We start from the raw sequence: 24167 nt of genomic DNA, 5'->3' as shown, positions 1-24167 counted from the left end.
CAGGGAGTTTTCGGACACGGTTTACCTGTGCATCCAGGACCTAGGTGCTGGCAACTGGAAAAGAGGGGCAGCCACAGCCTCTTACCCATTGTTGCCTCCCTCATTTTTCTTCTCCTCTTACCATTTTTGCTCCCGCTGCAGAGTTAGCTAAAAGTCTTTCTCTTCAAACATGAAAAATGAATTGGGCTTACCTAAGAAAGAAGCAAAAGACTTCTGTGAAATCTACTAGGGTGTCTCTGTGAATCCAAGGGAGAGTTATGCAGCAAACCTCACAAAGAACTTCAATCAGAGAAGCCCTGGAACCTCAGAAAATGGTTCTGCTCCTCTAGAGCACCTGCACTGGATCAATGGGCTCCAAGTACTCCTCGACTCTCCAAACAAAGTTTCAAATTCTCAGGAGAGAAAATCTAAGAGACCCAGCCTTAGACCAGGAATTCATCTTAGCATCAAGCCACCTTGTCTGAGAAGCAGGATCATTTGACAGAGAAATGCACCTGAGGGAGGGGAGATTCCTGCTCAGAGCTGGGCCCTGAGAGGGGAGAACCACTGTGAACCCCATAGAATCTCAACAGTGCTTATTACAAAGGGGAATCTTCTTGCTATGTGATAAGCCACCTGCATTTCTATCTACTCCTTCAAAAGAGCATGCCATCCACCACATTTCAGTTGTCTCTGTAGACCTCGCTAGACAAGGTACTCACTCAGTGTTTATTGTGTAAATGACCTTTACTTAACCTAGACCTTTGTCTGGCAAAATAAAAACTAAGTAGCATTTGTGGGCAGAGAAGTTCCCAAGCAGCAGGAATGAGATGAAGGGAAGGAAATAAAGACAAGGTGAGGAGAAGACAGGCAAAACAAAGGAAGATAAGGAAGATGCCAAGAAAGAGGTGCAAGGGAGGAAAGTATAGGTTGCCACAGCTGTTTAGCAAAGGAAAGCCTTTGGCTATGATGCCATCTTTTCCTAAGAAACGGAAATGGACCAGTGTCTCTATTTTCAACATATGGTGCCAGAATATTTCATACAATTTTCAAATATGTTAAAATGCTTTTATAAAAATAAGAACATTAATCTGTGTTTTAAACTAACTGCCAAAATTATCATCATATTTCAATTTCTGTTTCCGAACAGAGCCTACAGTGGCCCCATCTCAAGTCTCTGCAAATAGCCTATCTTCCTCAGAAATTGAGGTTTCATGGAACACCATTCCTTGGAAGTTGAGCAATGGACATTTACTGGGCTATGAGGTAATTTCTTTTCCGATTAAATTGTGTATGTGTGTTACCATACCACTTTGTCTCCTTGAATTTAAAACCCTTAACAATGACCTCTTATTTGAAGTCTGTCTTTGGCCGAAATTTTTTTAGCAACACATTGTTTCATCTGATGTTCGATGTATACTGAATTTAACCAGTTGAATGAAAATAACATTAGTTGGAGTAGAAAAGGAATAAAAAAAGAATATGAAAGGAAATCACGTATCACGTGGGCCAAATATTTTAGATGGGTTGACTAAAAAATAAGGGTGAGATTGAACTGCAGTATCAAGTTCATAGAGTACTTTCATCAACAGGAAGTCACTGTCCTCCAGCTCTTTGTCTTACTTTCTTGGTGGCTTTGTTACATTGTGGGGTTCTTTTATAGGCTCTAGAGAAGCCAGCTGTCTGTAAGATATTTTGAGCCTTCAAAGACCTCTCTGTTTAGTGAAATAGGATGAAACATCTGAAACAGAGGATAATGTAAGACCAAATATAATGAAGGTCTGACTAGGTCACCCAAAACAGGAAATGTTTGTGTTGTCAAGAAGGATGGGACATACTGAAAGTCTTCATAAGGGTAGTAAGGCTTAACAGAACTTTCAAGGCAAAGTAAGTAAAGGTGGAAGGAGTGGAAAACATTCTGGATCAGGCATGGCATGATAGAAAAGCAGAGGAGTAGAGGCCCACCTGCCAAAGGTTCCTGTTTGGAAAGGTGACTTCAAATAGGCATGGGAGGACCCGGTCACAGGTGGCTTTAAAGGCTAAGAAGAACCATTTGAACTGGGTCCCCTATTTAGTAGTGAGCAGTTAGAGGAAACTGGGAGTAGTAGAGCTGAGAACTGGCAAGATAAATAAAATTTAAAGAAGATTTTGCCAACAATGACATTGTGGGATTCATAGTTGTGATTTCATCCTACCCACAGCTGTCCTCTTATGAAGCTTCCCTCCAAGCTTCCCTGAGGAAGCATGTAACTCCTGATTCAGTGGCAGGCTTGCATCACAGGGCCACATACCCCTCCACTTGCCAACACACCTTCAAATGAGGGCTCCAGGGTGGTCTCTTGATCAAATGTAAATGCTCTGTGGACTGTGAAGCCTAGCAAGTCAGATTCTTGTTTGAGATATTTAAATAAGAAATTATAGAGATTATAGTTAGTGAGTGGAATGCAGTAGTGTGTCAGATTTAGGGCTCAGTTCAGACTTCTCAAACTAAGGCCATGGACAGGCAGGACAAAGCTAATCTGCAGAGATGAGATACACTGTCATGCATCCCTAAAGAATGGAGGAGACAAGGGCCCATAGAACCTGCAAGAGGGCAGAATAAGCCAGGTGTGGTGGCTTGCACCTGTAATCCCAATCCTTTGGGAGGCAAATGCAGGAGGATTGCTTGAGCCCAGGATTTCACAACCAGCCTGGGCAACTTAGTGAGACCCCATCTCAACAAAATATACAAAAATTAGCCAGGCATGGTGACACATGCCTGTAGTCCTAGTTACTTGGGAGGCTGAGATGGGAGAATTGCTTGAGCCCAGGAGGTCAAGGCTTCAGTGAGCCGTCATCCTGCCATTGCACTGTAGCCTGGATGACAGACTGAGATTCTATCTCAAAAAAAGTGGGGGCAGCCAGAATAAAGTAGCTCTTTGACAGTCATTCAGTTATCATATGACTTGGCTTTATTCTTTTTCGTAATGTAACCTTGCCCTTCTTAATAGATTCTCCTTATATTTGAACTGCCTTGAAAGAGTTTCTGTTCCTTGCAACCAAACAAGCATCGACTTGAATTAATATTAACAAATTAAGAAAAGAAAGGATAGGGAATAGAGCAATGATGCTCAAAGTATGGACTGTGAACCCCCTACAGCAGAATTACCTGAAGGTGTTGTTAAAATTGAGCTCCCACAGCTCTCCCAGGACCCACTCAATCCAAACATTTAGGACTAGGTCTTGTTAGTGTATATTTTTAGTAACTATCTGTAAGGAAACATCTTCCTGCACAGTTAAACATAATAAACACTGGTCTTGACAGAGAAGCCTGATCAGAGACAGAATAGTCCGGATTTAAGGAAGAGAAAGAGAGTATGAAGAAGTAAAACACCACATAAATACAGGAGAACAACTTAATGCGCATCTTTTAAAGGAAGCCAGGAACAGCTGGATGGAAGATTCCTTTAATTCCGTGACGATAGATGAAAGCAATGAAAGATGATGGGGAGCCAACAGTAGCTCCCTTGTGGTTAAAGAACTGGCAGTGGTATTGGCAATGGAGGTAAAGGTATAGGGGATGGAAGGAGCACAGCTGTAAGGGATTGTGGCTCTGAGGCCAGTCCCATAGCAAATCCCAATTCTACCACTTGCCAGCTGTGTTTGGAAAATTACATAAGCTCTGTGATCCTCGTTTCCCTCACCTGTAGAATGGGGACAATAATAGGCCTAACCTTGTTAGGATATTGGGAGGATTGGATAAGATTAGATATGTAATGAGATTCTCATAATTTCTGGCTCTTTATTTATTTATCTATCTATTTATTTTTGAGACGGAGTTTCGCTCTTGTTGCCCAGGCTGGAGTGCAGTGGCATGATCTCGGCTCACCGCAACCTCCCGCTCCTGGGTTCAAGCAACTCTCCTGCCTCAGCCTCTCTAGTAGCTGGGATTACAGGTGGATGCCACCACGCCCAGCTAACTTTTGTATTTTTTAGTAGAGTTGGGGTTTCTCCATGTTGGTCAAGCTAGTCTCTAACTCTCGACCTCAGGTGATCTGCCTGCCTTGGCCTCCCAAAGTGCTGGGATTACAGGCGTAAGCCACTGCACCTGGCCAGTTTCTGGCTCATCATAATAAACAGTCATTAGGTGTGAGACATCCTTCAGAAGAATTTTTGAGATATTAATGTATCTATTTCTCTCCAGTAAATATTCTGTAGCAAATAATTGACAGTAATCTCCCTTAACTCAAGGGATTATGCCAAAAGCTATCAAAAGGAGTTGCCTGCAAGACACTTCCCTTCCTAGCTTTGTTTCAAAAGTTCAGGCCATTAGGCAGATTGTTCCATGTTTCTTGGAGGGTCAGAGGAGGAAAATTGCAACTGAGGAAAACATAGAAGAGAAATTTCCAATGACACTGGCAGACATAAATGTCTGAAGCTTACAAAGCCTCCTGGGGGCTACATCTTTCTAAAGCAGTGCCCAGGTTGACGGCAAGATTGAACAGCTGTGTTTCCCACACTCAGCAGTGATTTCTCACTCACCAAACATGGCCCCCAGCTGCTAGAATTAAAGGGCTCAAATCAAACACAAAAATAAGTGATCTTGGGGGCTTTGGGAAGGGAGCCACAGGAATGACTGTGGCTGAATCTCCCATTAGCTGAGCAGGATATGGAATTCAATATTAGATCAAATTTATTTAAAGAAAATAAATGAACACTGCTGGGCGCGGTGGCTCACACCTGTAATCCCAGCACTTTGGGAGGCCGAGGCGAGCAGATCATGAGGTCAGGAGATCAAGACCATCCTGGCTAACACAGTGAAACCCTGTCTCTACAAATATACAAAAAATTTTTAGTAGAGAGGAACACTTATACACTGTTGGTGGGACTGTAAACTAGTTCAACCATTGTGGAAGACAGTGTGGCAATTCCTCAAGGATCTAGAACTAGAAATACCATTTGACCCAGCCATCCCATTACTGGGTATATACCCAAAGGATTACAAGTTATGCTGCTATAAAGACACATGCACACGTATGTTTATTGTGGCACTATTCACAATAGCAAAGACTTGGAACCAACCCAAATGTCCATCAATGATAGACTGGATTAAGAAAATGTGGCACATATACACCATGGAATACTATGCAGCCATAAAAAAGGATGCGTTCATGTCCTTTGTAGGGACATGGATGAAGCTGGAAACCATCATTCTCAGCAAACATATTGCAAGGACAGAAAACCAAACACCACGTGTTCTCACTCACAGGTGGGAATTGAACAACGAGAACACTTGGACACAGGGTGGGGAACATCACACACTGGGGCCTGTCATGAGGTGGGGGAAGGGGGGAGGGATAGCATTTGGAGATATACCTAATGTAAATGATGAGTTAATGGGTGCAGCACACCAACATGACACATGTATACATATGTAACAAACCTGCACATTGTTCACATGTACCCTCGAACTTAAAGTATAAAAAAATAAAAAATTAAAAAATTAAAAATAAATAAATAAATAAAAATACAAAAAAATTAGCCAGGCGTAGTGGCAGGCACCTGTAGTCCCATCTACTCAGGAGGCTGAGGCAGGAGAATGGCATGAACCAGGGAGGCAGAGCTTGCAGTGAGCCGAGATCACGCCACTGCACTCCAGCCTGGGCAACACAGCGAGACTCTGTCTCAAAAAAGAAAAAAAAGAAAATAAATGAACACATATGGCAGTCCTCAGATGAGAGACTGACATGCACACTCACCATGAACAATGTTGTCCTTTACAGAAATCATGACAGGATCATAATTCTTGACCTAGTCATAACTTGTAAAATAGTTAAGAAAAATAAATGGAAGAATATACATGAATGGCTTGTGGGATTCCAAACCGAACAGAGTGCTAGCAGTCACTGGTGGTTGTTGAACAGCTCAAGGCAGGTAGATGTTGATTTTTTAATATAGTCATGCACTACATAATGATATTTCAGTTTAGGACAGATGACACATACAACAGTGGTCCCCTAAGATTACAATACCACAATTTTACTTTACCTTTTCTATGTTTATGTATGTTTGAATATACAAAAATGTACAATTGTGTTACACTTGCCTACAGTATTCAGTACAGTAACATGCTGTACAGGTTTATAGCCTAGGAGCACTACGCTACACCATCTAACATAGGTGTGTAGTAAGTTATACCATGCAGGTTCGCATAATTGCACTCTATGATGTTCACACAATGCAACAACCATCTAATGATACATTTCTCAGAATGTATCCCTGTCATCGTAACACATAACTGTATATACATTTAGGTCAATAAGAAGTCATCCAGATAAGGATATTTTATAAGAAAGGAGAATTACACCATTATTGGTCACACCAAGAAAGAGAGTATCACTGAAAGACAGAAAATTTAAAAATCCTCATAGAACCGTCAGTGTCTAGTTTAGTCCACACCATTTTAGAATTAGACAAACCTGTGTTCAGATCTGCTAGTTTGAATACAAACTCTACAAGGAGAAGGTAACTCAGCCTTTTTCCTCATTGATCTATCCCAAGTGCCTGGAGTAGTATCTGACATACAGGAGGCATGCAAAAAATATATGTTGATTGAATAACTGCAGTTTGGGCTCTGCTACCCTGTTGCTGTATGGCCTTGAGCAAGTTGTTCGAGCTCTCCAAGGCTCAGTTAAAATAGAGATAATAATAACTCACAGCATTGTTTGCAAATTAAATGAGATAAAGCAGCTATTGTCAAAATGGCCGAAAGAGACTTAGGGCTGTCACTTTTCTTTGTTTTGAATATTGGGCTTTGGGATGAGATTGCACTGAAGAAAAAAAAAAGCAAACCAGTGAAGTAATATATAGTGATGTAGCACAATCCCAGTGTGGGACCCAGTGGCCACCATTTCTAATGCATGCTGATATTGCCATCAAAGTGGGGCACAGAAAGATGAGAAGAGCTATGGGAAAATGGGACTTTCTTGAAATTAATTACAGGTTGAAATGCATTGCCGCTTGCCTGTTTGTGTAAAGAGTAGCAAATAGAATGTCCAAATGTAGCATGAATACAGTATTGAAAGGAAACAACGATTAAACATTTCTTCCCCAAATGCTTGGTAAGTATAAAGAAAAAGGAAACAAGCTGAAAGAAGTACTAATTGGGAAAATCTTACAAAATAATTTATGTAATTACACCAAGATAAAAATATGTCTTTTCTTAGTTTCAGTAATGATTTAAAAATTAACCTTGGTGGGGGGAGAAGGACTTGGCAGAGTATTTAATTATCAGTCGTGTGGCTAACTTTCTGGGTTGCAGTTTCCCCAGTTTGGCTTTAAAATTGTTAATAGCTCCTTCCTTTCTCTCATCTCAGTGAGGGTTGATCATGTGCCATGTGGCGTGCTGAGCACACATCATCATTAGCATCTAGACTAATTTTCTTTCTGATTTGACCAAGCAGTAGTTGAGAAGCTCATTTCCCTGGGCTCCAATTTATTTCATCAGCTAAGCCGTTACACTCAGGCTCAGATCTTTTCTGGTGCCCTTTTGGGTTGGAACAAGAGATACGGACATGACGAAGAGAGGCAGAAGCCTTTAAGTTCATGGATCCTGGGTGCCTGAGGAATGAAAGCTCCCACGTTCTAGTGCAGTATCTACAGTCCATTTTTTTAAAGTCCTTCTCTGTTTTGAAAGAACCAAATTTGGGAGAATGACCTTGATAAATGATTAAAACAACTCTACACTTGTGAAATGATACAGATTAGCATATTTTGGAGGAATCAGTCTTTTTTTTTAAGTTTGGCAGAAGAATGTAATTAATGTGCCATAATAGAATGCCAAACTTAAACTTCATTGATGCCTTCTTCCAGCCTCCTGTTCCAAACAGCTGTACGGAATGTGTTCCTGATATTTGAATTAGAATGAAAAAAGATGTAGGCCAGGCGTGGTGGCTCACACCTGTAATGCCAGCACTTTGGGAGGCCGAGGAGGGTGGATCACCTTAGGTCAGGAGTTCGAGTCCAGGATGGCCAACATGGTGAGACCCTGTCTCTACTAAAAATACAAAAATTAGCCAGGCATAGTGGCAGGCACCTATAATCCCTGCTACTCAGAAGGTTGAGGCAGGAGAATTGCTTGAACCCAGGCGGTGGAGATTGCAGTGAGCCAAGATCGTGCCACTACATTCCAGCCTGGGCAACACAGTGAGACTCTGTCTCAAAAAAAAAAAAGAAAAAGAAAAGAAAAAAGATGTCAAATATGTGAGTACTTTTTTTGAGACTATGAAAATGTCACTGGAAAAAAAAGACTTATGCATTAGGTCTAATTCCCTGCAATCGGGCAAAGAATTCACTGTAGCACAAGTTGAATGCACATGGGAAAATAAGATACAGACAATTGAGCCATACTGAAATAAATATGACAGGCAAAAATGCATTCAAGTGAGTATAATGCAGACTTTTGAAGAGGGTCAAAGGGTTGGTTTTACTGGAGAGAGCCATAGCAGTAGCCTTTTGTGAGTGAGGGTTGCCTAAATGGTGCTGTATTCTTTATTAGGCAAAGATATTCCATACCAAATGGTGGCTCAGCATTGGGGAATGCAGGGTAATAAATATCCCAGCCTCTCTTTCCTTCCACCCTCCCATCACCAGCATCCTATTACCTACACCCAGCGAGAAGCCACAGGGCAAAGGAGCCAGACTGACAATAGTTCATACCAGTCAGCTCTCCTAGGGACTGAGAGCAGAGTGAAGAAGAGTGGAAGACAGATCTGGAGTTGTCTTCCTAAAAGACCTTTAATGCATTTTTACCTGCTTTTTATTTATTTAAATGTGTCTGGTCTAACTGCTAAGTTAAAATATTTGTCTTTGAAAATCTGTTAGTATGAACATAATTCTTTTTGTCTATTAAAAGAGTATTTCTGATATAATATCTATTCTTTAATGGCTGAACAATGCCATTTTAATAGATTATTTTTATAAGCTGCATTTCATTTTTAAATTTAAATTAAGTGAAATCTCTGCTGCAGTGGTATTAAGGACTCTTCACAATAGGAACATTCTTTATGGAAAAATCAAATTACTGGAACTAATAGGGATATTTTTAATTCTGATATTTCTCAACTGTGTTTCTGTTTACTTACCCAAATAAAAATATATTGGTTTGTGAAACGGTTTTATGATTCTGAAGGAAAAAAATTGTATTGCCTCATCAAGAAATTGGAGTTTTGATGTCTCATGGATGAATACAGTATTGAGACTTGAATACGTAGCCTGGCGAATCTCTGCCATAGGAAGGAGGGAGGCATTTCTAAACTATGTTCAGGTCATTCAACAATTCAACAGCAGTTAATGGTTAGTATGTACAGGCTTTGCTGCGAACAGTTAAAGGTATGGTGATAACCAAGACACACAAGCCCCTGCCTCAGGTGTGTGAATCCACCTTAACATCCTTTCCCTCCTGCTGTCTGCTGGGTGAGGAAATGCAGTTAATTCCTGTCCCAGGTGCACATCCTCACTGGCAAACCAAGGCATAGTCACCCACGACTGCTCAAGAAGATAGCCTGTATCTCTCAGGTGTCTGGCAATGAAAAATGATTGAGAACCACAATTCAGTCTTAACAACCCTTTCCCCTGGAGTGGATTTGCCTTTTATTTTTCCTACTCTAAACTCAGAGTGAATTTGCAATAGGAAAATTGCTGCGTTTCTTCAGTTCTGGAAAATTATCAGCCTTTTTCCCTTTGAATATTGGTTTTTCCTCAGTCTCTCCTTCTGGAACTCCAGTTAGAACTTTTCATTCTACCCTCAGTGTCCCTTAACTTTGCTTTTGTAATGTTTATTTCTCTATACAGGCTCTGTTCTGGGTTAATTAATTCCCTTTTCCACCATAAGTCTTCAGCTTAATTCTATCACTGATTTTTTTTAATAATTGTAATTTTTTAGGTCTATGAGCCCTGCATATTATTTTTCAAATCTGATATTTTTTTAAATCTTCTGTCATTGCATAGTAGATTCAGTTTCTTCTTTAGTAAATCTAGACATGTTAAACAGTTATTTTAAAATTTGTTTCAGATCAGCGTATTCCAGCTCATCTTCCACTGGTTGGGTCTGCTGACATTTTCTTGCTAGCAGGGTTCCTCGTATGCTTTGTAACACTTGTCTCTCTGCTTATCTTCTGTAGATGTACCTTCATGTTCTGTCAACCTTACGTTCACTCTTTTCTGAACAATTACATTTCCAAATTTGGTTCCTTCAGCCTAGACACTTTTTCTTCTCCATCCCTGTACTGTAGTTGTGCCTATCAAATCCAAATTAGCATAGTCTGTTCTTTCAGTTGTAGTACTTTGACTATTTAAATCCAAAACACAACTAAGAAGGAAAATGATGTCATCTTTTTTATTTCTTTCTTGACTTTTCCACATTTTTAAAAAATGATCTGGCCTTATGTAAACATTTTTGAGCAAAATTGTATAGAACACAGCAATACTTACAGAAAATTGGCAATATTAATGATAACACTTTGTTCCTATTTTTAATTTTATATATATATATATATCTCCCCTTCATTCTCCCACTTATAATCTCATAGTCTGGCTTGCTCAGCACTTGTTCTGTTTGAATTTATCTGGTTCATATATTTATTTGTTCATTATTTTTCTCCTCCTAGAGTCCCTTTTCTCTATCTTCACTGCTGTGACACACAGCCTAATGCAGCACCTAGCACATAGTAGGTCTTCAGCAAATATTTGTTGAACAAATCAGGAAATAAATCAGTGCCCATTTTAATGAAAATCACTTAATGGAAAGGGCAGAATTTTTTTAAGCCTTCACATGTTTGGTGTCTTCCGCCCACCAGGTGCGGTACTGGAATGGGAGTGGAAAGGAGGAATCATCCAGTAAGGTGAAAGTGGCAGGAAATGAGACATCAGCCAGACTAAGGGGCCTGAAGAGCAACCTGGCCTATTACACGGCTGTCCGGGCTTACAACAGCGCCGGCGCTGGGCCGTTTAGCGCCACAGTTAATGTAACCACCAAGAAAACGCGTAAGTATATTCTGATTTCTTTGAATGGTACGGAAAATAGTTTGCATTGAAAATGATAGCCTTCTCTATTATTTGAAATGGACAACCCAAGTCATTAATCTCACTAGATTATATAAACCTAACTCCAAAACCTAACTCCAAAACCCAACTCCAAAACTCAGAGCCACACATACCCTTGTCTTCATGATATCCCTAAATCTTTAGGTAGAGTGTGAAAATGAATGTGCACCTTCTGAAAAAATCTTAGTGTGGGGTGTTAGGTTAAATCTATCCCCTTTTCTTTTAAAATATGATAAGCTTAGTTGGGTTTGCTTTCATGTATTTTTAGTTTCCCAAAGCTTGAGGATTTCTGATAGGCATGAATAAGTTAAAATTAATGCCGAAGAATCAGGAGTGATTTTTCCTTCTTTATCTTTCTTTTCTACATCATACAAAAAATGGCAATGTGCATTAAATGGTTATCAGCAAAAGATGAGGGTCCTGTGAATGTGTTGATACTTTAAAAAATCTAACCAGAGTTGTCAGTGTTGCTTTCAAAGCTGAGTTTTTGTTAGCTGTGTATTCACAGGTAAATTCGCCAGCTGCAATCATGAGTTACAATTATATTAGTCTACAAGAAAGTCAGTGATTTACAATTTGGGAATGTTCCACACATATTTCAGTTAATCTAATAGCATAGTATACATTTAATCATTGTGTTTTATTGCTTTATTGGTACTTACTCACAATGCAAATGTTTAAGTTACTATTGTCATTGCCCTCATCATAGCTAACAGTGATTGAAAACATTCTGTATCCCAAGTAATTTATGCTCATTCCCACATTTAATCCTCATAACTACTCCCAAGAGGTAGGTGCCATTATTATCTCTATTTTAAAGGTGATAGAAGTATGGCTTGAAGGGATTAGGTAACTTACGCGCAGTGATACCATACTTTTACTTGCAGAAAATTGTTTTCTTAATTTATTTTTCAAATTTCTTAATTGAATAAAAATGTTTGCTTAACTAACTTCATGTAAGAATGAGACACTTTTTATGCTTGGTTGCTAATTTCATTGATGCATTTCTGTTTCCATATCATTTCCAATTTTTTTGAAAACATACTTTTTTGTCTAAAATTGCAAAGAACTTCAATAATATAAAATTGAATATGATTGGCTAGAATTTTTTATGGTTAACTTAAAGTAATGTAAGACAGTTCTACTACTTTAGATGTTAATTAGCACCTGTAAATCTGATTAAAGAAGTTTGTGTGTTTATCTTTATATTAGCTATAGAAAAAAGAGTGTGGCTAACAATTGGCTAGTACAGTGAGCATTGCAGAGCACAAATTTAGCAACAAACCATTTGAATTTCTATAGCAAGACCCATTTGTAAGCAACCGACTAATGTAACAATTTAACATGATCCTTATCTAATTATTATAGGAAGTCTAATCTACCTGTTTTTCATACCACTTGGTTGCTGTTAGAACAAAGAGCACATGGGTTTGGAAATACAGAAACAAAAAAATTCTGTATTTACAACTCTTTACTAAATATGTTTGGTTTTCTCAACAATTCTTACTGAATCAATATGGTCTAAATATACATCATTATTTATATATTCCAAACACAGCGTCAATCAAAGATTCTGATTGCAAAAATATATGTAAACAAATTTGTCTGGCTCTTTTCTCTGACTTAATAATTGATGTGATTACTTGCTAGGAAATTGTGATAGTAAAAGACAGGGTAACATCATGGTGGTATCAGTGAAGAACTTAGTGGATTAGTAAGACAGAAGGAAGAGACTGATTAGAAATCAATAGAAATGTCATGATAATGTACAATGAATGAATGAAAATTTTAAAAAGAAGCCAAATCCCTTTATAATTTAGGGATAGCGTATAAACGCCCAATCCAAAGTAGAAATTTGCACAAAACAGTGATGCTGATAATTATGGTTGACACTTACTGAGCAATTTCCGGTCATGGTTCTAAGTAATTTTCATGTATTGATTCTTAATTCCCACAGCAATATCATGACCTGAAGGTATTAGTATGCTTACTTTAGAGAGGAGGAAGCTGAGGCATATGGAGGTTATATAATGTTACTGAGATTGCAGAGTAAGTAACAGGATGGGCATCCAAATCCATAGTCTTAACCACTATGGTATCCTCTCTTTCAGCCATATTGTTAGAATTTCATCACTCATTTAATACCTTTATTTATTGTGATTTTGCTCTGTGCTTAGGAACTGGGTAAGAAGATCACAGGTGGGCATGGCTTCTCTGCTCATGGAGCTTTAGTTTGATGGGAAATCCAGCAACTGAATGAAATCTCTCAAAAACAATGTTCTGCTATTATTCAACTGGAGTTCATCTAGAGTCTTTAGGTTGATCTGTAGATGTTATTAAGGACAATTTCCTACGTTGGGTGGGAAATTCATATCGATCATTAAAATCCCCAGTCATCCTAAAATGGCATATAAAGAACATATGTTAATTTTTAAATTTTATGTTAATAATTTTTAAATATGTACCAAAATTTCAAGTAAAACAGAATCTCTTAGAGCCATTAATAATATTGTTACTGGTAGCTCTAAATAGTCTTCCTAAGCTTTGACATGGTTTAACTGCAAATCCTATTTAAAATTTTGGTAAGGCTCTTGTGATTATCACTACGAAGAGAATTACTTGTCTGCCTTGGCATAAAGAGCAAAAATAACATTTTTGATTACCTGCTTGCTATCGCTCTTCCCCTATGGATTCTAAGCTTTACAGGGAAAGAGTCCTTCTGTGTCTTATTTACCCAGCCACAGTGCCCAGCACAAACCCAGCACATAGGAGCAGCATATTAAATGTTGAATGGATGAATGAAACTTAGAGAAGCAAGCCAAACCTCAAGTACTATTATTAATCAAATGTACTTCCTCTTGACTGCACATTGCAAATTCAAAACATGCTACAGTTCTTTACCATCTCACTTAAAATGTGCAAGTTTCATGTACTCATCATTATGGAATTTTGTATGCAAGGCTTTAAATCAGTACAGATTTTACATGATATTTCTGATTAATGTAAAATAACACAAGGATTCTCAAGTACTGTAGCTTCCATTAAACACTTAATTTTTGATATCCAAATACTTGTGTTTTTTAAAAGCATTTTTAAGTTAAACACTAATTAGCCTCTTTAAGTAATCTAAGATGGGTTTCTGTCACTTGCCACCGAAAGAGAGCAAACTCTTAACAGCATCTTTCATCTCAAGGGACTGATGAATAAAATTTGCAGATGGCTTAAAAATGATAAGTTGCATTAGTTTCTAAAAAGAAACGTTGAGAATTTTATGTTGAGTTTGCAAGAGATAATCTGTAGGCTAAATATTCTGCTTTGTATAATCAAAAAGTCAAGTGGTGATTCTGACATTCGGTATGAATGGATCCAGACACTCAAACAACATTCACCGCAATCATGTAATAAGATCTCAAATTTAATAAAACTGAATTATTGGTTCTCCTGCCAACCCATTTAAATCCTCTCTCTTCTGTGATAGTCCCCATTTCCATAAATTCCACTCCAGTGTTTCAGTTTCTCAAGCCAAAAATCTCAGAGTCACCCTCGAGTCATTTTCTCTCATACTCTACACTAGATCCAGAATCTTACTTTTAGATTTATCAAGAATTTACCACTTCTGGCCAGGCACGAGGACTCACGCTTATAATCCCAGCACTTTGGGAAGCCAAGGTGGGATGATTGCTTGAGCCCAGGAGTTCGAGACCAGCCTGGGCAACATAGTGACACTGTCTCACTATGCTGAGACAGAGAAAAATGTAAGAGAATTAACCAGGTGTGGTGGTGTGTGCCTGTACTCCCAGCTACTCAGGAGGCTGAGGTGGGAGGATTGCTTGAGCCTAGGAGATCGATCAGAGCTGCAGTGAACCGTAATTGTGCCACTGCACTTCAGCGTGGGCAACAGAGTAAAACCCTGTCTCAAAAAATAATAATAAAAATAAAGAAATAAAATATACCACATCTTACACTGCTGACACATCAAGGCAAGCTGCCTCCAACTCTCTCCTGTAGATCAGGGCAATGGCCTCTCACTGTTCATCCTGTTTCTGCCTTTGCCTTGACATCCTGATAATGTCACTTCCCTGCTCAGAACCTTTTTGTCATTTCCCATCCCACTCCAGGTAAATGCTAAATCCTTAAAATGCCCAATGAGGCCTTATACAATCCACTCCCCAATCTCTGCTCTGACTTATTTCCTATTCTTTTCCACCTTGCTCATTCCACTTTACTTCAGGACCTCTGCATGTACTGTTTCCTGTATCTCGAAAGCTCTTCCTCCAGATACCCACATAATGCACTCCCCCATCTCTTCCACGTTGTCACTCAGATATGACCTGGGTGCCACCTGACTGCAGCTTCACCTTTTCTGATGCCCTTATCTCCTTCCCTGTTTTATCCTTGTGCATAGCCTCAGAGCCACCACATGTACTGTATCTCATGGCTACTCACTTCATCATTGTGTCCCCAGGACGTCATTGTGTCCTGCCTTAGCCGGAGCGTCAGCCCCTTCAGGGCAGAGCTATGGCCTGGTTTGATCATTGCTGTCTTCCCAGAGCTCTACTCCAGTGCTTAAGTAATCATAGTCAGTGCCCAATACGTATTTGTTGAACAATAACTCTCTCCATCACTGTCTCTGCTCCATGGCAGCATCACTCTAACCAAGTTCTCTCTTCATGGTAGAAAGATTGCCACCAGCCCCTCAAGAGGACTGTTGTCTCTCGGCCAGTCACACTGGGAAAGGTGGGCAGCTTCTTTCTGATTATTCTACCCAGAATTAAGTAGGCTTCTCATTGATTCATCTTGGGCAAACAACCAACTGTTGTTTCCAGTTGTGAGAAAAACTGGACCAGCCTGGCCTGAAACACATGCCCAGACTCCCCTGGAACAAGGGGATTCTATATTTTTATGCCTTTGCTAATTATTATATGTGTGAGTATACTTGGGGAAAAAGAAGAATGCCAAATGATACAATCACTTTTGCATTTGAGTCTTTGCTTTTCTAAATGAAATGCTCAACCATGTAAGTGGAGCCAAAATCAGTTACCTGAATGTAAGGAAATCAAGTAGGTATGCTTTTTTTTTAATTCAACTTTTTTTATTTGTTTTTTAATTTTTGTGGGTACATTGTAGGTGTATATATTTAAGGAGTACATGAGATCTTTTGATACAGATATGCAATGTGAAATAAGCACATCAGGAAGAATGAAGTATCCATCCCCTCAAAAATTTAGCCATTGAATTGCAAACAATATAATTAAACTCTTTAAATTATATAAAAATGTACAGTTATTATTGACTATAGTCACCCTGTTATGCTATCAAATAGTAGGTCTTAGTCATTCTATTTTTTGTCCCCGTTAACCTCCACTTATCCCCCTCACCCCAAACCCCTCACTACCCTTCCCAGCCCCTAGTAATCATCCTTCTACTCTCTATGTCCATGAGTTCAATTGTTGTGACTTTTATTTTATTATTATTTTTCCATAGGTTAGTGGGGTACAGGTGGTTTTTGGTTATATGAGTAAGTTTTTTAGTGGTGATTTGTGAGATTTTGGTGCACCCATCCCCCAAGTGGTATACACTGCACCCAATTTGTAGTCTTCTGTCCCTTGCCCCCCTCCCAACCTTCCCCCCAAGTCCCGAAAGTCCATTGTATCATTCTTACGCCTTTGCGTCCTCATAGCTAGCTCCCACATATCAATGAGAACATACGATGTTTGGTTTTCCATTCCTGAGTTACTTCATTTAGAATAATAGTCTACTATCTCATCCAGGTCACTGTGAATGCCGTTAATTCATTCCTTTTTATAGCTGAGTAATATTCCATCATATGTGTGTGTGTTTGTATGTGTATGTATATGTATATATATATCACAGTTTCTTTATCCACTCGTTGATTGATGGACATTTGGGTGGATTCCACATTTTTGCAATTGTGAATTGTGCTGCTATAAACATGCATGTGCAAGTATCTTTTTCGTATAATGACTTTTTTTCCTCTAGGTAGATACCCAGTAGTGGGATTGCTGGATCAAATAGTGGTGCTACTTTTGTTCATTAAGGAATCTCCACACTGTTTTCCACAGTGGTTGTACTAGTTTGCATTTCCACCAGCAGTGTAGAAGTGTTCCCTGATCACCGCATCCACACCAATGTGTACTGTTTTTTTTATTTTTTATTGATGGCCATTCTTACAGGAGTAAGGTGATATTGCATTGTGGTTTTGATTTGCATTCCTTGATCATTAGTGGTGTTGAGCATTTTTTCATATGTTGGTTGGCCATTTGTATATTTTCTTCAGAGAATTGTCTGTTCATGTCCTTCACCCACTTTTGTATGGGATTTTTTGTTTTTTGTTTTCCTGCTGATTTGAGTTCGTTGTAGATTGTGGATATTAGTCCTTTGTCAGATGAATAGATTGTGAAGATTTTCTCCTACTCTTTAGGTTGTCTGTTTACTCTGCTGACTGTTGCTTTGCCATACAAAAGCTCTTTAGTTTAATTAAGTTCCAGCTGTTTATCCTTGTTTTTATTGCATTTGCTTTTGGGTTCTTGGTCATGAAATTCTTGCCTAAGCTAATGTTTAGAAGCATTTTTCCAATGTTATCTTCTAGAATTTTTGTAGTTTCAGGTGTTAGATTTAAGTCCTTCATCCATCTTGGGTTGATTTTTGTATAAGGTGAGAGATGAGGATCCAGTTTCATTCTCCTACATGTGGCTAGCCAATTATATCAGCACCATTTGTTGAAAAGGGGGTCCTTTCCCCACTTTATGATTTTGTTTCCTTTGTTGGAGATCAGTTGGCTGTAAGTATTTGGGTTTACTTCTGGGTTGTCTGTTCTCCTCCATTGGTCTATGCTCCTATTTTTGTACTAGTACCATGCTGTTTTGGTGACTATGGCCTTATAGTATAGTTTGAAATCAGGTAATGTGATGCCTCTAGATTTGTTCTTTTTGCTTAGTCTTGCTTTCTGGGCTCTTTTCTGATTCTATATGAATTTTAGAATTTTTTTATAATCCTTTGAAGAATATAGTGGTATTTTGATGGGATTTGCATTGAATTTGTAGATTGTTTTTGGTAGTATGATCATTTTCACAATATTAATTCTACCCATCCATGAGCATGGGATGTGTTTCCATTTGTTTGCACCATCTATGATTTCTTGCAGCAGTGTTTTGTAGTTTTCCTTGTAGAGGTCTTTCATCTCCTGGTTAGGTATATTCATAAGTGTTTTTTTTTTTGGCAGCTATTGTAAAAGGGGTTGAGTTTTTGAATTGATTCTCTGCTTGGTCACTGTTGGTGTGTAGAAGAGCTACTGATTTGTGTACCTTAATCTTGTATCTGGAAACTGCTGAATTATTTTATCAGTTCTAGGAGTTTTCTGGATGATTCTTTAGAGTTTTTGAGATAAACCATCATATCATCAGCAAACAGTGACAGTTTGACTTCTTCTTTACTGATCTGGATGCCCTTTATTTCTTTTTCTTGTCTGATTGCTCTGGCTAGGACTTCCAGTACTAAGTTGAAGAGGAGTGGTGAGAGTAGGCATCCTTGTCTTTTTCCAGTTCTCAGAGGTAATACTTTCAACTTTTCCCTATTCAGTATAATTTGGCTGTGGGTTTGTCAAAGATGGCTTTTATTACATTGAGGTATGTCCCTTGTATGCTGATTTTGCTGAGGGTTTTAATCATAAAGGGATGCTGGATTTTGTTGAATGCTTTTTCTGTATCTATTGAGATAATCATGTGATTTTTGTTTTTAATTCTGTTTATGTGGTGTTTCACATTTATTGACTTGTGTATTTTAAAACATCCCTGCATCCCTGATGTGAAACCTACTTGATCATGGTGGGTTATCTTTTTGTTATGTTGTTGGATTCAGTTAGCTAGTGTTTTGTTAAGGATTTTAGCATCTATGTTCATCAGGGATATCGGTCTGTAGTTTTCTTGTTTGGTTATGTCTTTTCCTGGTGTTAGTATTAGGGTGATGCTGGCTTCATAGAATGAATTAGGGAGGGTTCAGTCTTTATCTTGCTGAATAGTGTAAACAGGATTGGTTCCAATGGTCTGGTAGAATTCTGCTGTGAATCCTTCTGCTCCTGAACTTTTTTAGTCGGTAATTTTTTAATTACCATTTCAGTCTCACTGCTTGTTATTGGTCTGTTCAGGGTATCTAATTCTTCCTGATTTAAGCTAGGAGAGTTGTATCTTTCCAGGAATTTACCCATCCCTTCTAGATTTTCTAGTTTATGTGAGTAAAGGTATTCCTAGTTGTCTTGAATGATCTTTTGTATTTGTGTGGTGTCAGTTGTAATATCTCCCATATCATTTCTTAGTGAAGTTATTTGGATTTTCTCTCCTCTTTTCTTTGTTAATCTTGCCAATGATCTATCAATTTTATTTATCTTTTTGAAGACCCAGATTTTTGTTTCATTAATCTTTTGTATTTTTCTATTGTTTAAATTTCATTTAGTTCTGCTCTGACTTTGGTTATTTCCTTTCTTCTGCTGAGTTTGGGTTTGGTTTGTTCTTGTTTCTCTAGTTCCTTGAGGTGTGACCTTAGATTGTCAGTTTGTGCTCTTCAAGTCTTTTTTATGTCGGTTTTTAGAGCTATGAACTTTTCTGTTAGCATTGCCTTTGCTGTATCCCAGAGGTTTTGATAGGTTGTGTCAGTATTGTTCAATTCGAATAATTTTTTAACTTCCATCTTGATTTCGTTTTTGACTCAATGATCACTCAGGAGCAGGTTACTTTTCATGTATTTGCATGGTTTTAAAGGTTCCTTTTGGAGTTGATTTCCAGTTTTATTCCACTGTGGTCTGAGAGAGTGCTTGATATAATTTCAATTTTTTTTAATTTATTGAAGCTCATTTCATAGCCTATCATTTGGTCTGTCTTGGAGAAAGTTCCCTTCACTGTTGAATAGAATGTGTATTCTGTGGTTGTTGGATGGAATGTTCCGTATATATCTGTTAAGTCCATTTGTTCCAAAGTATAGTTTAAAACCATTGTTTCTTTGTTAACTTTATGTCTTGATGACTGTCTAGTGCTGTCATGGAGTACTGAAGTCCCCCACTGTTATTGTGTGGCTGTCTCATTTCTTAGGTCTATTAATAATTGTTTTATAAATTTGGGAGCTCCAGTGTTAGGTGCATATATGTTTAGGATTGTGATATTTTCCTGTTGGACAAGGCCTTTTACCATTATATAATGTCTGTCTTTATCTTTTTTAACTGCAGTTTCATTAAAGTTTGTTTTGTTTGATATAAGAGTAGCTACTCTTGCTTGCTTTTTGTGTCCATTTGCATGAAATGCCTTTTTCCAGCCCTTTACTTTAAGTTTTCATGTGAGTCCCTATGTGTTATGTGAGTCTCCTGAAGGCAGCAGATATTTGTTTGGTGAATTCTTACCCATTCTGCAGTTCTGTATCTTTTAAGTGGAGCATTTAGCCCATTTAAATTCAATGTTAGTATTGAGGTGTGAGGTACCATTCCACTCATTGTGCTATTTGTTTCCTGTGTACCTTGGTTTTTGGGTTTTGGTTTTTATGTTTTAAATTGTATTTTTGTTTTATAGGTCCTTTGAGATTTATGCTTTAAAGAGGTTCTGTTTTGATGCGTTTCCAGGATTTGCTTCAAGATTTAGAGCTCCTTTTAGCAGTTCTTGTAGTGGCGATTTGTCTGAAAAAAGACTGTATCTTTCTTTTATGTGATGCTTAGTTTCGCTGGATACAAAATTATTGGCTGATAATTGTTTTGTTTGAGGGGGCTGAAGATTGGGCCACAATCCCTTCTAGCTTGTAGGGTTTCTGCTGAGAAATCTGATGTTAATCTGATAGGTTTTCATTTATAGGTTACCTGGTGCTTTTGTCTCACAGCTCTTAAGATTCTTTCCTTCCCCTTAACTTTAGATAACCTGATGATAAAGTGCCTAGGCAATGATCTTTTTGTGGTGAATTTTCCAGGTGTTGTTTCTGGTTCTTGTATTTGGATATCTAGGTCTCTTGCAAGGCTGGGCAAGTTTTCCTTGATTATTCCCCCAAATATGTTTTCCAAACTTTTAGATTTCTCTTAGGAATGCCGATTATTCTTAAGTTTGGTTGTTTAACATAATCCCAGACTTCTTGGAGACATTCATATTTTCTTATTCTTTTTTCTTTGTGTTTGTTGGATTGGGTTAAATTGAGGACCTTGTCTTCACGCTCTGAATTTCTTTCTTCTACTTGTTCAATTCTATTGCTGAGACTTTCCAGAGCATTTTGCATTTCTATACATGTGTCCAGTGTTTCTGGAAGTTTTAATTTTTTGTATTTATGCTATCTATTTCATTGAATATTTCTTCCTTCACTTCTTGTTTCGTTTTTTGGATTTCCTTGTATTGGGCTTCACTTTTCTCTGGTGTCTCCTTGATTAGCTTAATAACTAACTTCCTGAATTCTTTTTCCAGTAAATCAGGGATTTCTTCTTTGTTTGGATCCATTGCTGGTGAGCTAGTGTGACTTTTGGGGGTTGTTAAAGAGCCTTGTTTTGTCATATTACCAGAGTTGTTTTTCTGGTTCCTCCTCATTTGGGTAGGCTCTGTCAGAGGGAAGGTCTAGGGCTGAAGGCTGTTGTTCAGATTCTTTTGTCCCATAGTGTGTTCCCTTGATGTAGTACTCTCCCCCTTTTCCTATGGATGTGGCTTTCTGAGAGCCAAGCTGTAGTGATTGTTTATCTCTCTTCTGGGTCTAGTCACCCAGCATGTCTACCAGGCTCGGGCTTGTACTGGGGGTTGTCTGCATGATGTAAACCATCTATGAGTTTCTCAGCCATGGATACCAGCACCTGTTCCAGTGGAGGTGGCAGGGCTGTGAAATGGACTCTGTAAGGCCCTTAGCTTTGGTGGTTTAATGCTCTATTTTTGTGCTGGTTGGCCTCCTGCTGGGAGGTGGCGCTTTCCAGAGAGCATCAGCTGTGGTAGTATGGAGAGGAACAGTCGGTGGGCCAGGCCCTAGAACTCCCAAGAGTATATGCCTTTTGTGTTCAGCCAGGAGGGTGGGTAGGGAAGGACCATGAGGTGGGGGCAGGACTAAGTGTGTCTGACCTCCTCCTACAGCAGGTCTTGCCGTAGCTGCCGGGGGGATGGGGGTGAGGTTCCCAGGTCAATAGAGTTATGTACCTAGGAGGATTATGGCTGCCTCTGCGGAGTCATGCAGATTGTCAGAGAAGTGAAGGAAAGCCAGCAGTCACAGGCCTTACTCAGCTCCCACGCAATCCAAAGGGCCAGTCTCACTCCCACTGTGCCCCCACTGACAGCAAAATTCCATTTCCAGGCAGTGGGCAGGCAGGGCTGAGAAGTTTCCCCAGGCTACCCACCTCCCAGCGGGGAAAGAAAAGGGCTCTAATTCTTCCTCCACCTATAAAGTCTGTACGCCAGATACACTCTCTCCCCCAGGTTCTGGCCAGGAAGCTTCTCAACCAGTTAAAATAGTTACACAGTTCAGCTGGAGATTTCCTTCTTGTGGTTTCCTCGTGCCTCTGGCCACCCTCCCGAAGGATCCCTGTGATGCCAGGCAGGAGTGGCCTGCTTGGGGACCCAGCGAACTCACAGGGCCTTTCCCGCTGCTTCTTCTACCCCTGTATTTCACTCAGCTCCTAAATTGACTCAGCTCTCAGCTCCAGGTAAGGTCGGAATCTTCTCCCATAAACTAGACCTTCAGTTTCCCCAGTGGAGGTATGTGTTTGGGGGTGGAGGACCTCCCTTTCCCACTTCCACAGTTTGAGCAATCACAGTATTTGGGGTGTCTCCTGGGTCTTGCAGGAGCAATCCACTTCCTTCAGAGGGTCTGTGGGTCCTCTCAGGTTTCCTGTTTTATTCCTGCAGTTGTTCTGGAACTAAAATTCACAATGCAAGCCTCCACACACTGCTCTGTCCATCCGAGTCGGAGCTGCAGTCTAGGCCTGCCTCCCGTTTGCCAGGATCTGTTCCAAGTAGGTGTGTCTTGGGGAAGTGAAAAGGAAATGTGAATAAGGCAAGCACTGAAAGAATGAGTCTGAATATTTCAGACGGTTTTTATTAAATGACTATTGCTACCTCAAACACAGAATTTGGAAGTTCTAAAATTTTTATATATATGACTTAATTGTATAATTGTCCAGTCTGGGTTTTGGCTCAGGATACACATTATTGCAAAGTTTTCCAAATTTCATATGTGATCCACCTATTTTGCCATTTTTTCCAAGCTTTTCTATTAATATATATCTACTATTTTTTCTTAAAAATTGACCTTCTATTTTTACTTAGATAAATTTTAAAAAATGGAAACTAGCTTTTTATCTGAGCAATGCAGAACCAGTATCATTGCCATAAATAGATGCTAACCAAATAGTAAGTTTAGTAATAATAAGTACAATGAAAAATAGACCACCCTCCTTTTTAAATACTAGGAACATATTCTTGCCTGTTGAAACCTCCAAACCTGCTCCCTCTTTGTGATGTTAGTATAGAGGGGATATTAAAGACCTACTGGCTCCCAAATCTAACTTTCTCTTCAAGCCATGGGAAGATTACAAGGGAATTTTTCTGCAGGTGACTGAATGCTATTTGTTGGCTTTTCCATGCATCACATCCCCCAGTGCATGTGACCTAATCATGTTTGTATATGACACACCATAAATCACACATATGGTGCAATACAAGCCTATTAATATGCATTCCTCAGATTCAGGAGGGTGTTTTTTCCCCCATCTATGGGCTTCAGCAAAGTTATTCCTAGTTTTGTAAGCTCTGAAGAAACATAACAATATAATATTGAACTTTACCAGTATTCAAACAGGAAGTTTCTGCTAATGTAGAATCAGGAAAAATTCTGACTAAATGTGTAAAACTTATGAACTTTATTTTGTAAGAGTTTTGGCACTTTTTTGAAAATCTGCTCCACTTGCCTGTGAATCTTCTAGACCAAGATTGTCCAACCCACAGTCAGAGAGCCACATGTGGCTCAGGACAGCTTTGAATGCAGCCCAACACAAATTCATAAACTTTCTTTAAACATTATGAGATTATTTTGTGATTTTTTTTAAAGCTCATCAGCTATCTTTAGTGTTAGTGCATTTTATGTGCAGCCCAGAA

At 39.0% G+C, this 24167-nt stretch overlaps 1 protein-coding gene across 9 annotated transcripts in view; it reads left to right on the top strand.

The window, feature by feature from the left end:
• Window positions 1-24167, top strand: part of CNTN3 (contactin 3) — a 383448-nt gene that overhangs the window by 320355 nt on the left and 38926 nt on the right. For 6 of the 9 annotated variants that reach the window (XM_063703922.1, XM_055381197.2, XM_063703923.1 and 3 more), the window contains 3 exons: window positions 1130-1245; window positions 10815-11001; window positions 15739-15798. In XM_063703922.1, coding sequence (XP_063559992.1) covers window positions 1130-1245; window positions 10815-11001; window positions 15739-15798 — 363 coding nt within the window. The remainder of the gene's footprint in view (window positions 1-1129; window positions 1246-10814; window positions 11002-15738; window positions 15799-24167) is intronic. The other 3 variants (XM_063703924.1, XM_055381198.2, XM_004035905.5) reach the window with 1 other exon arrangement.

Source organism: Gorilla gorilla, chromosome 2 (genome assembly GCF_029281585.2).
Source record: "Gorilla gorilla gorilla isolate KB3781 chromosome 2, NHGRI_mGorGor1-v2.1_pri, whole genome shotgun sequence".
NCBI classification, from domain to species: domain Eukaryota; kingdom Metazoa; phylum Chordata; class Mammalia; order Primates; family Hominidae; genus Gorilla; species Gorilla gorilla.
This window is presented reverse-complemented; position numbering and strand designations above follow the sequence as displayed.